The 16,215-nt window shown below is 49.3% G+C and overlaps 1 protein-coding gene across 4 annotated transcripts in view; it reads right to left on the bottom strand.

The window, feature by feature from the left end:
- Nucleotides 1-16,215, bottom strand: part of Lrp4 (LDL receptor related protein 4) — a 53,772-nt gene that overhangs the window by 36,270 nt on the left and 1,287 nt on the right. For all 4 annotated transcript variants that reach the window (XM_087654659.1, XM_087654660.1, XM_087654658.1 and 1 more), the window contains 7 exon segments: nucleotides 4,785-4,931; nucleotides 2,940-3,056; nucleotides 2,545-2,658; nucleotides 2,222-2,338; nucleotides 1,599-1,727; nucleotides 1,241-1,360; nucleotides 464-589 (listed from right to left, as the gene is read on the bottom strand). In XM_087654659.1, coding sequence (XP_087510785.1) covers nucleotides 464-589; nucleotides 1,241-1,360; nucleotides 1,599-1,727; nucleotides 2,222-2,338; nucleotides 2,545-2,658; nucleotides 2,940-3,056; nucleotides 4,785-4,931 — 870 coding nt within the window.

Below are 16,215 nucleotides of genomic sequence, written 5' to 3'. Positions count from 1 at the left end.
GGTACGTGTGCCTGTTGGTGTGTGTGCAGAGGCCAGAGGACGATATCTGATAACTTTCTCTGTCTTATTGCCTTGAGACAAGGTTTCCCACTGAATCAGGAGCTGGCCATTTTGGGGAGGCTGGTTAATGAGCTTCTGGGCTCTGAGTTTCTCTATCTCCCGGTGCTGGTGTCACAAGTACTCACAGCCGCGCCTCACTTTTTAACCTGGGTACTAGGGATTTGAACTCAGGTTCTTGTGCTTGCATATCAAGTGCTTTTACCCACTGAGCTATCTGCCCTGCTCCCACACCTGGCTCTGACCCCACTCACTGGGAAGGACAGGGAAAGTCCAGGCCATTGAAGACGAGGAGTGAAGCGTCACCTCTGGTTGGCTGAGAAAGCAATGGCAGTGCTCCCTTTTCTCCTCTGCCTTCCACTCCCAACATTAGGGTAGGGCCTGGGACACCGCTGGGGACTCACACCTGTGTTCTCACAGTTTTCTTCATCACTGTTGTCCGCGCAGTCATCCTCCCCATCACAGCGCCAGGACAGACGGACACAGCGGCCTGACCGACAGCGAAACTGTTCAGCTGTGCACATGGAGGTGGCTGGACAGAGCAAAGACCTAATGAAAGGCTGGTCCTCCCACCCCAGCCTAAAACTCTGGCTACTCTCCTTGATGATGGTGTCACAGAAGGCGTGTCTTTGTGACCCTTCCTTAGACCATCTTCCTGCCACCTGCTAGAAAACTGCCATGATGTGTCTGTAACCCTACAGACTAGGAGCTTGCAACCCCATAAGAACAACAACGCCAACCAAGCAGAGCTTCCAGGGACTAAATCACTACCCAAAGACTATACATGGACTGACCCTGGGCTCCAACTGCATATGTAGCAGAGAATAGCCTTGTTGGGAAGCCCTTGGTCCTGCCAAGGTTGGACTCCCCAGTGCAGGGGAATGTTGGGGGGCAGTAAGGGAGATGTATGGGAGGAATACCTGCATGGGGGAGCGGGAGGAGAGGGAGGCTTATGGACAGGAAACCGGGAAAGGGAATAACATTTGATATGTAAGTAAAGAAATATATCTAATAAAAAAAACATACAGACTACTAGACTACTAGTGTCCTTTTGGATATGGTGCCTCTGTGCAGCATATAACCACACAACTGTATAGCTACCTAGCATCCCTTCATGGTCGATCTGCCCCCCAACCCTTCTCCTTAGCCCCGCCCCCATGCCTTTGATGCTATCCCCACTCACTGCAGTTACGTTCATCAGACTGGTCATCGCAGTCCGCATCACCATCACAGCGCCAGCCTGCGTTGACGCACAGGCCACTGTCACACATGAATTCCCCAGAGCGGCAGGGCTGGTGGGAGGCTGGGGAAACAAAGGCCTTCTGTCTCTAGCCAGCCTGTGCACACAGCACCTCATGGAAGAGCAGAAAGTCCCAAGTCCCATTTCCTACCCCTCCCAAGACTCCAGCTCCTCCTCAGGGGGACGGTGGAATTCAGACACTGTTCCCCGAAGGGCCTGCCCCAGCTGGCACCTGTGCCCTGCCACTGGAGGAGCTCCTCCAGTCTGGATGCCCCTCCCCCCAGCTAGCCAGAGCACTCACAGCAGTCGGACTCGTCTGACCAGTCTCCGCAGTCATCATCCCCGTCACAGTGGTAGATGTCAAGGATGCAGCGGCCGTAGGCACACTGGAACTCTTCCAGGTTGCAAGGAGGAGAGGGTACTGCTGAGGCTGGAAGGGAAAGCAGCCCTCAGACCCCAGGGACTAGGGACAGGAGCCTGATTCCTGACAGGGGCAAGATGTCTTCCTCCAGAATGCTTCAACTGGGCTTCATTTGTGATGGCACTACAGACTTCTATAGGCTAGTGGACCAGAAGGAGTCAACCTTCCACAACTGCTATTACCTGACCCCCACCCCCCATATATTTCAGGTTGGCCTCAAACTCAATTCATAGCCAGAGAAAGCCTTGAAATCTTGGTCTTTCTGCCTCTACCTCCTGTGTGGATTACATTCAGGTATATACCACTATTTCTGCCTGTTTGGGGCAGTGCTAAGGATAGAAGCCAAGGCTTCACCATGCTAATATGAGTTACACCCCTGGCATCGCTCCTTTAGAACACCTACTCCCTTGCCTGCCCACAACCCTTTCAGCCAACCCTTATCCAGGAGCCGGAGCCCTTGGTCACCATGTCAGGCCAGCAGCCTCAGGGGTAGGGGCACTCACGGCAGCTTTCCTCATCAGAGCCGTCTTTGCAGTCTGTGTCTCCATCACAGTACCAATGCTCAGCAATGCAGCTCCCATCACTGCAGCGGAATTCCTTGTCTGAGCACTTGCGCATGTCTAGGGATGCAATGAGACAGGAGTTCCGTAGAATCATACCCATCCTCCTTTGGTTCCAGGGTAGGGGGACGTCCATGTTCCTTACAGTACAGACTGCTCTGCCTGCTGCCTTCTTTCAGCTGCACCAGATCCCTGGAGCAGTTTTAGGCCCTTTGCTGCGGTCTCTCCTACCCTGGACCCCTTCCTGCTCCCAGAGCACCACTCACCGCACTGTTCGTCACTGTTGTCACCACAGTCATTGTCCCCATCACAGTGCCACAGACTCCGGATGCAGTAGCCGTTCTGGCAGGGGAACTCGTCCTCCTCACACTCCCGGGGGGCTGTGGGCACAGATGAGTCAGGCTGCTGTGCACAGAGAGCACATTGCCTCCAAGCCCCTCAATAAAGCCTTCTGGAGCAGTTGACAGTCCTGGGGCTGGCCTTAGCACTCCTGAGGAGGTGCCCACCTCTTGTGGGCTTAGCTCACCAGGAGATGAGGGAAAAAGGACAGAACAAGAGCTGAAGATCCGAGAGCTCAAATGGACCAGGGGCATCACTTCCTGACAGAAAACCCTTTCCCAACAGAGCCCGTGGAGTTCTCCTGGTCCCTCCCAACACTCACGACAGTCCTGCTCATCGGAGTCATCTTCACAGTCATTGTCCCCATCACACACCCAGGAGCGTCGGATGCACTTGCCGTTGTCACAGTGGAAGTCCAGAGGGGAACAGGTAGGCAGCGCTGAGTCCAAGAGAAGGGAAAAGTCAAGCAGGCAGGCTACACTGGGCCAGAGATCCTTGCTCCAAATCCCACTGTCCTCACCCCCATCCTTGGTCCCCTGGTAGATAGGGCCCCTAAGAAACTGCAACTAGGAAGAGGGATCAGCTGAAGAAATTGGGGGCAGCAGACACCCTGACTCTAAGACACCCAAGGAAGCAGTAAGGAAAATGTGGACCAGAGAGAAAAGCGGGATCACGGTTGTAACTCGGTAGTATGTTGCCTAACTGTATTAGGTCCCGGTTTGACCACCAGTGCCTCATAAAACTAGGTGTGGAGGTGAACACGTGTAACTCTGGCACTTGGGAGGTAAGGACAGGAAGATTGAAAGTTCAAGGTCATCCCTAGCTACATATCAAGCTTGAGGCCAGCCAGAACTGCATGAGACCCTACCTCAAGAGATAGTAGGAGGGACACAATCCCCTCCTATCCTCTTACGCAAGGATGATTGACACATCTGGGTTTCACTTCTAGAAGTCATTATTATGATGTCATCTGCCTCTCTGAGCAGTAGTTCCTTTGACTACACAGGGAGATAATTGCACTCCACTCACAAGAGGTCTTTTGAGATAATGCATATGAAAGTGCTACATGAAAGGGAAACATTTATTATTATCATAATTAGCTGAGCTGGTTAGGGTTAATGAGGTCCAGGTTGTAGCTTCGTTCCCATTAGACTAATTAGTTACCATCAGACATAGATGCTGCGGGCCAGACATGTAACCCCAATCCAGACAATTGACTTAACAGTGAGGTTTATATATATCCAAGACAGGATGTCCTGGCCCATTGTCTATGCTGACTATGCTGAAGGAAAGGCAAGTTTAAATAGAATACAAGGTGGGTTTTTTCTTTTCAGTGTGGGGAGGGAGTTGAACCTAGAACCTCATGCTACAAGGCAAGTAGCTCCACTCCTAAGCTATGGCTTCAGTCAGTCCTTTATGAATGTATGATATCTATATGTACATATATGAACATATATATATACACACTCATCCAGATGGATACATGCATGTGTGTCAGTCTTGGGTGTCTTCTTCAATAGCTTTGTACCCTGTTCTTAATGTGTATTATTACTGCAGGAGAGAGGGCACAAGAGCCACAGTGTCTGTGGGGAGAGCAGGGAATAAATTCCTAGAGTTGTCCATCACGTGGGTCCTGGGGGTCAAATAGTCATCGGGCTTGGTGGCAAGCACATTTACAAATACAAGTAGAACTATTTAATAATGACTCTTTATGTCTTTAAGGGTATTTTCTTCTATACCTTTTCCAAGTTTTCTTTTTCTTCCTTCCTTTCTTCCTTCCTTCCTTCCCTTTTCTTTCTTTTCTTTTTCTTTGGACAGGGTTTCTTTGTGTAGCCCAGGCTGTCCTGGAACTCACTTTATAGACCAGGCTGGGCTTGAACTCAGAGATCTGCCCGATTCTGCCTCCCAAGTGCTAGGATTAAAAGTGTAAGCCACCATGCCAGGCCTTTTTCCAACATTTCAAAGTGTGTTTCATTAGGGCTAGAGACATGAACCACCCAACAGAAATACGGGTCTTTAAAGGTGCACATGTGAAGAAACCATGTTTCTCTCCACATCCGTCAGCCTTGCAAGAGCCCAACTCTAAGTCCAACACAAAGTAGGCAGGTACAGAATACCCCTCTGTCCATCCCTAATCTCCTCCTGCTAACCCTGGGATGCTACTTACTACAGCCATCCTCATCGCTGTGGTCTCCACAGTCATTGTCACCATCACACTGCCACTGGGCGGGGATGCAGGTACATTCGCCGAGCGCGCTCACTGCACATGTGAAGTGGCTCCGACCACACGCACACTCCAGATTGCTGGCTGTGCCTGGGCAGAAAGAGCAGGAAGCAGAGAGCCTTGATGCCTGTCCACCCAAAGCCGGCAGGGGTGTGGAGGAGAGAGACTCAAGGGCATTGTCACTCAGAGAGCTTTCCTTCCTCTGCCAGGGCAGTTATGATCCCAAAGACAGCTTCAGACTTTGGGTTCACGCACAGCCCAGTTGCCCTGCCTATGGCATCTTTACACAGCATCTCTGAAGGCCAGGAGACAAATAAAGCCACCAAGGGATGCTGAGCTCGGAAGAAGAGTGAGGGACAGATGGATGCTACCAAGACACCTCTGTCTGCTTTCTTCCAAAACTAGAAAATGGAGACACAGACATACCTGCCTCTGTCTTAAAGACCAAGCACTGACATAGGCTGGACCGGTGAAATCGGAGCGCCAGTGCCTCTTGATGTCAAGGAATCCACATGGGAGGCACGGAGGTGTTTGTGAGTCCTACCATCAGATTTTACCTTTTGGGGTGTGTGTGTGTGAGACAAGATCAAGCTACCTCAGGACAGAGTAACCAGGACCAGTCAGTGCTCCGTCTGTGCCTTCCTGTCTGTGAGACAGACCAAAGCCTGCAGGAAGGCTGGCGGACGCAGCCCCTCCCCCAGCCTCAGCAGCAAGCAGCTGGCTTCCCTATTGAGCATCAAGCTATCTGCCTGGCCAAGTCCCATGACTGGCTGCAGTGCCCCCTCCCCAGAGTACCCAGCAGGATGCCCTGGGATGGCGTGTGAATGGCTCGGTGCCCCTGCTCCAGCCTCAGCTGGAACAAAGGGTTCTTCCAGGGTCACTCTCCCCCCTCAGATTATTCATCGAACCCGCTGGGCTGCTGCAGCTGTGGAAGGAGGGGGCCTGCCTTGTTGCTCATCTCTTCCCTAGCTTTCCTCTCTTCCTCCCATTAGCTGGCTTCTGCCTTCAGGCTGGATTGGAACTGGGAAGGGTCAGCTTTCATGGCCGCTCCTGTTCCTTTACTATCCATCTCTACCCCTCCCCCAGCCTTCCTATTTCTTTCCCAAAGGTGTGAGGTTAAGGCAGAGCTTCCTAACCTGCAATTGATGGTTGAGCAGATGGACGGCCAATCAGCCTTCCCCATCTGTGAGCCTCTCAATCTATAGGCAAAATGTATACTTCTGGAGTGAGGGACCTGAGATCCCTACCAGGTTCTCAGCAGGAATGCCTAGCCTTTCCTAGTAAGGTAAGAGATCTAGTTACCCCAGGAAGGGTGCAGAGTTTTCTTCTGAAGGCAAGTAGAGTCCTTTTAGGAAGGATAACAGCTTTGCATTCCCCATAGGAGGGCCTCAATTCAAGTCCAACGTCTGTCTTTCTACAAATACTGCCCAGATGCCTGCTTCTTTCTCTTCCTTGAGAACTGAGGAGTAAGAGTAAGGGCTTCTTTCACTAAGACCTTAGACAGCAGAGCCTGAGACATACTGGCTCAGTGAGATGCAAGCACTTCTTTACGGAACCCTAGCTAGATTCAGTATCGAGGACACTTCTGATGCACAACTCTGCTTTGTGGAGAAGATGCAGGGAGAGCATGAGGCTTAATTAGTAAGTTTCAGCAGGAGATGGGAAATAGATTTGTCCTTTAGGGGGCCGGTGGTGCTCCAGAATGCCCGAGTAGGAGCCAGGGATGCAGTTAAGCATCCCTAACAGTGCACAGGATGCTCCTTACCACTGTGAACTGGCCCACGAGTAAACAAAGGTGGAGAAACATTGATAGTAATATGCAGCATGAAGAGGCAGACCTGGAGGGAGATCCAGAAAGAAGGACAGATAGGAAGAAGGGGCAAAATGGAAGAATGCAAAGGGATAAATGCTAGAACTGGAGCAGACAAGCAGACCTTTGGGTTCCACCAATCAGATGCATGACTTTGTGAAATTTGCTTTCTTTTTTCTTAAGTAGTACTGGGATCAAACCCACTAAACCACATCCCAGACCTCGTCTTACTTTTTATTTTGATACAAGGTTCAGGGTTTCATTAAGTTCCTGGCCTGGAACTTACTCTGTGGGCCAAGCAGGCCTTAAACTTGAAAGCCTTCTGCTCTGGCCTCCCAAGAAGCTGGGGTCAACACTGTATGGCCAGGCCTAACTGAGTTTCTTACTATGATACAGAAAACAGAAAAATAAAATAAAAGCCCCAATTAAGCAAGAAAATAATGGATAGACACATTTTATGCTGTGGCACACAATGAAAATTATCATTAAGTAGCTATGGGGAGATTGGAGGTGTGGAATGGTGACCAGATTTCCCCAAAAGGCCTTGACTTAGGAAGTGATGAATACCAGGAATGGGAAAACAAGACAAACAGTATCCTGGGAACTATGCAAGGGAAACAGTACAGGGGGCTGAAGAGATGGCTCAGCTAAAAGCACCAGCTGCTCCTCTAGGGTCCTGGTTTGATTTCTAGCACTCACACGGCTCACAGCCCTGTGTGGCTCCAGTTCCAGGGAAACCCGACGCCCACCTCTGATGTTCTTGGGCACGGCACACAGGGTGTACACACCTGCAGGCAAAATCTTCACGCACATAAAATAAAAATAAATATTAAAAAAAAAAAAGAGTACAGTGAACGAAGAGGAGCCATCAACCCCTTTCCAGCTCCTGTCCGTGTGATTGGATAAGTGCAGCACCAGTTCTAATGCCCTGGGGCTGACGCGGGGACGAAGCATTCAGTCAGCTGGCCATCAAGCTGCAGGTGGCTAAAGACACACAACTTCCTGCATGTCAGAGAAATGGCTGAAATCAGAGCTGTGGTGAAGTCCAGGCAGCCACCAGTCGGACAAACTCTTGACTGGGTATTCATACAGGAAGCAGACACATTACACTCCAAAAGGCAGACTTCTGGACAACCGCTTCCCCTTCAGAGTCCCCAGAGATGGAATTCTGTCTGTTCACTCAAGTCTTGGCTGAGATCATAAAGGGCAGCTTTTAACCCTTTTGCATAAAAGAAAGAAAGGAAACAAATGGCCGCGGTGCAGACGCAGCCTTCCGTGTAAGCGTTGAATTGGAATAGTCAGCCCCACTCCTTGAAGGCTGTTTGCCAGAGACACTGCAGGCAGCTCTCCTGGCTGCCAGGGCCTTAGGCCATAGCCCTTCCATCACACGCATTTCAACAAGGAACAGGTCTCTGTGCTCCAGGTGCTCATGCTCTCTCATAATTCTTGGGGTCCATGTTAAGAGGCTCATAGAACCTTAAAGATAGGTCTTACTACATAGCCCTTCCTGATTGGCTTGGAACTTGTTGTGTAGACCAGGCTGGCCTCAAACTCAAGAGAGTTCTGCCTGCCTCTGCCCCACAAGTGCTGGCATTCCATTAAATAGGTGTGCCTCCACATCTGGCTTCATAGAATCTTTCTGAGAGGTTAAAATCTCGCCGTTCACACCTCACCTCCTTCAGCCCAGCTACCTTAGCAGTTTTCCAGTGCTTTCTTTGGAAGGGAGAAGGCAACACTCACCGGTGATACCAGTCAGACCCTCTAACATGGTAGACAGCAGCAGTTCCATATATTTGGGGAGTTAATCAAAAGCTCTGTAAGGGCACCCATAAGACAGAGATAAAAGCAACTCTGTATCACAGAGTCCTCCTGCCTCTGACTCTCAAGTGCTGAGACTACAGGCGTTTGCCACTACGCATGATGTAGGAGGTGCTGGGATCGAACCCAGGGCTTCAAACAAGCAGTTGACCAACTGAACTACATCCCTAGCCCCCTCCCCCTCCTTTCCTTTCTGTTTCTGGAGTGACGGGGAATGAACCCAAGGCTTCCAACATGCTAAATATACGCTTCACTGCTGAGTCATCCCCTTAGGCCTGTTCTCTCTGTAAGATGTCAAAGCCACCTTTTCCTGTCCGCTGGCAGGAATGATGAGGCTACAAGCCTTATTTAGCGAGAATGAGTTATTTGGAAGTCTACAACTACATCCAGAGGGAGGGGCAACCCCACTGACTTTTGAGGTAACATACACTGTAACAGCACCCTTCAGGGGATATCCATGTGGCAAACAAAACAGACTACGTTGGAGAGAATGGCAACAAGGAATCGCATGGACATGGACCCAATAAGCCCCATCCACCCAGAGTCTGGAGAGACCTCTATAGATCTGTGTTCAGAGGATACAGTTTGCCTAGCAAACATTGATAGTAGTAGCAGGAATCATCATCATCATCACCACCATCATCACCATCATCACTACCATCATCATCACTATCACCACCATCATCACCACCACCACCACCACCACCACCACCACCACCACCACCACCACCACCGCCACCACCACCACAACCACCACCACCAAAACCACAGAGCTAAGTAGTAGGTAGTTGGCAGGAGGTCAGAAATGGAGCTTTTCTTAACACTGCCTTACCTGGACATATTTGGCCCAAGCTGAGCTGGAAGTCCCTGCCCTTTGTTCCTTTGTATTGCCCACTCACTAGGCCTCAGCTTCTTGGATGTTGAAATTGTGTGCCAGACAGTTCTTACGCTCATGTTCACAGTGCATGCCCACTGCTAAGTGTATCGGGTGAACGGTACAAGTTGGTTAAATGGATGGGCAATGCGTGCCTTGTGAAAGCTGGGGGTCAAAGCAGGAGAGAAGGGCAATTCCCTATGTAACCAGTACTCAAGAGAACTTTACCCTTCTCTTTCCCCAGGCACTCCCTGGTTCTACTCAGGTGAAGTTCACTCCCCCCACCCCACGCCACCCCTGACTCCTTTCCTCACTGTGTCTCACTCAGACTGTGGAGCTGACAAGTCATGACAGGCTTATCCAGGGGTGAACCTGGCCTGTCTGATTCCTTGGCAACTCATTCAAAAGGGACACACTAGAGTCACAATTACAGGGCCAGAGTTCAGGCGTCCCACACACACACTAGGATGCTGGAGACAGGTTGGATGATATAGTCAGATCTGGCCCTTAAAACTATAAATAAGGGCTGGAGAACTATACATAATGGTTCAATGGTTAAGAGCACCAACTGCTCTTTCAGAGGTCCTGAGTTCAATTCCCAGCAACCACATGGTGGCTCATAGCCATCTGTAATGAGATCTGATGCCCTCTTCTGATGTGTCTGAAAACAGCTACAGTATACTCACATACATAAAATAAATAAAAATGGGGGCTCAGCGGTTAAGAGCACTGACTCCTCTTCCAGAGAACCTGAGTTCAATTCCCAGCAACCACATGGTGGTTCACAACCATTTGTAATGGAATCCAACGCCCTCTTCTGGTGTGTATGAAGACAGCTGCAGTGTACTCATCATATATATATATATATATATATATATATATATATATATATATAATAAATCTTTAAAAAAACTATAAATAAGTTAGATAGGGAGATGACCCAGTGGATTAAGTGCTTGCTACCCAAGCGTGAGTTTGGATCCGTACCATTCACAGTAAAAGCCAGGTGCGGTGTTGTGTGCTTGTATGTGCTAAGGGCAGGTGCATTTGATCCCTGGGACACCCGTGGTAGAAGGGATGAGCCAACTTCATTCCATTCCATGCACACCACACAAATGAAAAAAAAAAAGTAACTAAAACCCAAAGAATTCAATCCAATTGTCAATTTTTCCAATCTAGATCTTCTGAGACAACTGAGATTTAAAATATTCTGTTCTGGGGACTGGAGAGATGGTTCAGTGATTAAGAGCATCAGCTGTTCTTTCAGAGGGCCAGTGCTGTGTTCTCAGCGTCTGAATGGAAGTTAACACCCTCCATAACTACAGTTCTCACCTCCTCAGACATCTGCACTTACGTGGTGCATAGACCCACAGACATAAAAATAGTGTTCACGAGAACTCCAGATTCTGTTCTGAGAGACACTATGAGATGGGGTATATGTTTCCCTTCTTAGACTCCAGGTTCAAATCCCGATACAGCTACTCAGCGGCTATGTAACAGCAAACTGCTCTAAGCCTCAGTTTCCCGTATATAAACGAGGATTGACAACAGTACCTACCTCCTAATTGCTTCTCGCCGTATTGCAGTGCAGCAAAGCTCTGGAAACCAGGCCGCCTAGAGGACATTTGTATTGCTTAGACCGCATGCCCCAGTTTAGTACAAAAACAGGAGAGAAAAGGAGAAACTCTCTTCGAGGAGGACCGTTTAAAGTAGTGGTTTTGAACCCGTGGGTCATGACCTCTTTGAGGGGCCTAAGGACCGTTTCACAGGAGTCACCTAAGACCATTGGAAGACACGATATTTTGTAGCAATGAGATAATTTTAGAGTGGTGGGGTCACCACAACATGAGGAACTGTATTAGACGGTTGCAACATTTGCGGGGGGGTTGAGAACCACTGATTAAAGCCGTTGACTTTTACTGTCTCACTAGGTCTTTTTAGTAGAAACTTCTTACTTAAACGACCTGGTGTGGGGGAAATGAAAGGAAGAGAGGCTCTCCCCTTTATTTGCCTAAGCCTGGCTTCTTCATTTCTTCCTAAGATGTTGCAATCAAACCAACATAAAATTTCTCTTGTCCTCACCCATGTCCACAAGACCATAGCAGTTGCACTCTATAAGATGGGGTCATGGGAGAGGAGCGTAGCCCCCCCCCCCGCAGCAGCCTCCCCCCCAAACCCCGCAGGCCTGACAAGAAGTGGAGCTTCTGGGCTGTGATCCCAAGGAGACACTGAAAATCTCAGAAGCAGCTTTACTCCTCGTGCTAATCAGGTGTCTCTCCTAATATCCTATTCTGTACCTGCCTGGCCTCACACCCAGAGAAGGGGAAAAGATCCCTCTCTGTTCCCCCCAAAAGGCACTGCCTGGAATCTGGCTCTCCCTGGCTGCAGAAAATCTCCGGTGATAAATTATTCAGCAGCACCTTTGTGTCGCTGCCTCTCAGCCAGATGGAAGGTTTGCTCCTAGTCTTTTGTTTCCCGGCTTGGCTCCATGCTCGGATCCTTAGCTCTGCACAGAGGTGAGGGGGAGCTCCCATAGGCCAAGTCAGGGCTTGCTTCGAGTTCCAGCCAGGTTTTCTCCAGCTGGGGCGCAGGCAGCGCCCTCCCTCCTCACTCTCACCTGAATGGTGGGGGAGTGGGCGTCAGAAATAGCTGACAGTCCATCCACTCACCTACGGGACACAGATGGGAATACCCATGTGCACTGAAAGAACGAAGTCTGCTCCGATGGGCGGAAGAGGTGCCCAGAGGCACCTGGGATGTTTGCTTCTTGCTAAATCAAAAAGACACGTCAGAAAATAGACAGCCAGGAAGCTAAAAGAGACAGCTCTTCTTGACAGCTGCTCTGGGTTACGGTCAACTTTCTGCAGTTCCCAGAAACATCACAACAGTGGCACCAACTTAAAAGGAAGAAACAAAGGGACAACAGGGGTCAAACTTTGGGGTGGAGGAGTTGGGGGTTGGGTGACCAGTCTGGGCTGGAGACCTACATCAATTATCCTGCACACTGACAGGAGTCCTGATTGAAGACTGTGGCTGTGAAGGAAGCAGGCTCCCAACAGCCCAGCCCCCAAATTGGGGCAATTACTACCTCTAGAGCTCTGGGGCCTGAGTCCTTCCTCAGGCCAGTGGGAGGGACAGGTTGGAATTCTAAACTGTTCCAACTACAAGAGACCTTTGCAACCTCTCTCACCCTGGGTCACAGCAATCTTAGGGTAAGAAGTTGTAAGGCTCACTCCTGATCTCTCAATGGGGATGTTCCCAAGGGAGTTCCTCTCCTCCCTCTCTCTCTCTCTCTCTCTCTCTCTCTCTCTCTCTCTCTCTCTCCTTCCTTCTCTCCTCTCCCCCCTCCCCTTTCTGGAATCATGAACAGGAGGGAACTGTGATTAGGTTTCACTAGGTTTTTAAGAAGGAATAAGGACAAGTTGTTTCACAGAGAAAAAGAAACCAGTTAAAAAGAACGAAGGGCCAAGCCTCCCTTATCATATGAGACACTGCAGCATAACATATCTGGCTCCCATATTCCAAACCCCATCTCTGATCCACTCAGGCAGTCTGACTAATGAACAGCTGACATTTACCTAGCCCTATAGCTACAAAGCAGCTGTCAGGCTCTGTGCTGGATAATTTGGACGTCCTATCATAGTCTTTCTTAATTTTCTCAGCCAGAAAATGTCACAGGTGAAAATATATCACCAGTCCCCTCCCCAACGATAGCTCCATTTGCAGATAAGAGCCCCGAAGTTCAGATAGAGACAGTGTATTTTCACGGATACAACTAGAAGTATCAAAGCCAGGTGCTGAACCCAGGTCTGCCTGTGCTTTCTCAAACACAGAGCCAGGCATGCAGGGTGACTAGAGCTTGACAGGCATGTTTGCTGAATAGATGAACAAAAGCCTGTGTACAACTTCAGCTTGGGCAGTGCTCCTGCGTGTCCTGTGGAGAATGAACCTGGGACACTAGCTCTGAGCCCCAGGGACAGTGACAAGCTTAGGTGATCATCAGTGCTATTTTTAGGGCCAAACTCGGGTTCCGCCAACCAAGTCTCGGCATCTTGTCTTTCTTAGGACACTCAGTAGGCCAAGGAGAGAAAGACATTCACCGCTGGAGAGAAGATGGCCACCAGATACATACAGTCTGGGACTCATGTGCCCCACGCCTAGGCAACTGTGAAAAAGCATGATTACACTCTACCAAAGAATGTAGAGGTGGAGGCTAGCAGCTGACCAAAGACAGGGAACTTTACTATAATCTGAGATTGGGCCGTGTAATAAAACAAGATATATTTTTAGTCTCTGAAATTAGCCTGTTCTCATTCACGAAACCCCCCTGTATGGGCTATCTCTCTAAACATCAGCAATATCCCATCACCCTTCTTCAACTCGGGGACTAGCAGTCCGTCTGTAGGAGGCATGTGCAAAGAGCCACAAAGTCCTCTGTGACCTCCCATGTCCTTTGCTGGCGCAGAAGATGAGTGTACCCAATGTGCTTTGTGTCAGACGGGGCATGACTAAGTTCCCTTGCACCTGTTACTCTTAATACTAGGTGCCAGTCCCAAAGATGTCATCTGATATCCAACAGGGGACAGAAGAGGAAATCCAGAATCAGGGAGAAGCCAAGCATCTGCACGAGTCCCGAGAGATCAAGGGCACTGTCACTCAAGTACCATGACAACCATGGTCACAACAACAACCACAGGGAAATAAGACCAGTCTCAGGCTAAATTATTTCAAACTCCTCTTCAGAAACTTTTTTATCTGCCTAAGCAAGCCCTCCCGGGCAGAACTGTCAGTGTTCATTCCCCTAAAAAAGACTTCCAAGTGAAGCGGCAGACATACAGTCCAGTCACAGCCCACAGGATAATACCCACGGTTATTACCAGTCCTTACAAAAGCCTTAAAACTTAAAACACAGGAGCATTTGTTATTGCTGTTGTCGTTAACTTTAGTTTTTGAGATGGAGTCTTAGGAGGCCCAAGCTAGCCTTGAACTCACAAGGCATCTGAAGATAACCCTGAACTTCTAAACCTCTTGCTTTCACCTACCAAGCGCTGGGCAGTGAAATGGGTTTTTGTGTGTTATGTTTTTAAGAAAAGGATCTTGCTGTCTAGTCTGGAATGACTTCAAATTACACAGCCCAGACTGGCCTCACCCTTGCTTAACTGCTCTTGCCTCAGTTTCCCAAGTGCTAGCATTACCCTCTACTTTTTCTTGCAGAGGGGGTCAGATTCCATTACAAATGGTTGTGAGCTACCATGTGGTTCCTGGGCATTGAACTCAGGAACTCTGGAAGAGCAGTCGGTGCTCTTAACCACTGAGCCATCGCTCCAGCCCACTTTTTTTTCTTTCTTTCTTTCTTTTTTTCTTTTTTCTTTCTTTTTTTTTTTTTTTTTGGAGCTGGGGACCGAACCCAGGGTTTTGCGGTTGCTAGGCAAGCGCTCTACCACTGAGCTAAATCCCCAACCCTTTCTTTCTTTTTTGTTTCAGTGTGTGTGGGTAGTTTTTACCTTGCATGTGTGTCTGAGCACCACATGTATGTAGTACTTGAAGAGGCCAGAAGAGGGCGTCAGATTCCCTGGAACCAAAGTTACGCAGAAGTAAGCGACCAAGTAGGTGGTGGGAATGAAATCCAGGTCCTCTGGAGGAACATGCAGTGCTCTTAACCGCGGAGCCATGTCTCTAGCCACATCCTTCTAAATTCTGAACAGTGAATTGTGATCTAGGCTAACACCAAGTGGAGAAGCTCTAGGGAAATCCTGTGCGGACTAATAAAATCTAAACAGACATCTGGGTCCGGCGGTGAATTCGCTCCTAGCTGAGGTTGTCTGTGTAAGTAAGGCACAGCATCTTTTCAGAATCACCTCTTCCGGACCTGAACTTAGTCCTCTGACCATGAGACAGAGCAGACTCTGCAACTGCTGCCTCACTGTGACTCTGCCTTCTATCGGTCTCCAAGGATGGCTCAGTATTAAGCCCTGTAAAGTCCAAATTTTTCTACCTTTGCCTACTCCGTAGGCACAGGAAGTCTCAACTTAGAAATTTCTATTAAACCCTTTCCTTTAAAAATGAACCTAAACTAGCCACCAAGAATCCTCTAATGCTTTTTTTCTGCAAAACATTAAGAATCCACGACTCTCTCTGCTCCTGTTCTCACCCCCATCCTCCATTGCAGATGTAATGTATGCATTTTTGACAACAACTCTGGAGCAGAGAATTCCTCTTGGCCAGTCTCAGTTCGGAACCTTCCAGCTCCCCCTTCCCTGGGGCAGAAGGCGACAATCTCCTCTTTGGCTTTGTTGGTATCCGTTTTAGCCCCCACCCCACCCCCCTTTTCCTAGTGCCTAGCTATTTCCCTTGATCTTTTTCAAAACTTCCTCCAGGGGGCCGAGAGGAAAGTTCCATCCCCTTCCCTTGAAACCCGAAGAGGGGAAACCCCCCAAAAGCATAGCTGTCCCTTTAAGGGGCCCATGTGGTGGGAAGAACAGTTACATTCCTACCCCAGTAGGGCTGCTGTCCCAACACGCCGAAGAGGCTACAAATAACCTTCGAGGAGAGAGCCCGGGAGGGGCAGAATGAGGCGCGAAGAGGAACGTGGGTCGGCCAGGCTACCACTCGGAGAGAAAGGACTGGGTCGGCGCTAGATACCACACGGAAAAAGCCATTGAAAACCCACGAGTGGTTTAAATAACAGACACCAGAACTCTTTTGGATTCGGGAGCTTAAACAATCTTTAAAACAAGTGCCTAGACAGCTCCACATCCTGCCAGGCAAGTTCCGAAATCTGCACTTTCCATGAGCTCCCCCATGTGAAAGAAAGAACCCGTGAATCGCCAGGGTCTGCAGACCGCTCTTTCTGAACCCCACCCCCTCGTCCC

Source organism: Rattus norvegicus, chromosome 3 (genome assembly GCF_021556685.1).
Source record: "Rattus norvegicus strain SHRSP/BbbUtx chromosome 3, alternate assembly SHRSP_T2T, whole genome shotgun sequence".
Taxonomy (NCBI): domain Eukaryota; kingdom Metazoa; phylum Chordata; class Mammalia; order Rodentia; family Muridae; genus Rattus; species Rattus norvegicus.
Note: the sequence above shows the minus strand (reverse complement) of the source record. Positions and strands in the feature narration are given on the sequence as shown.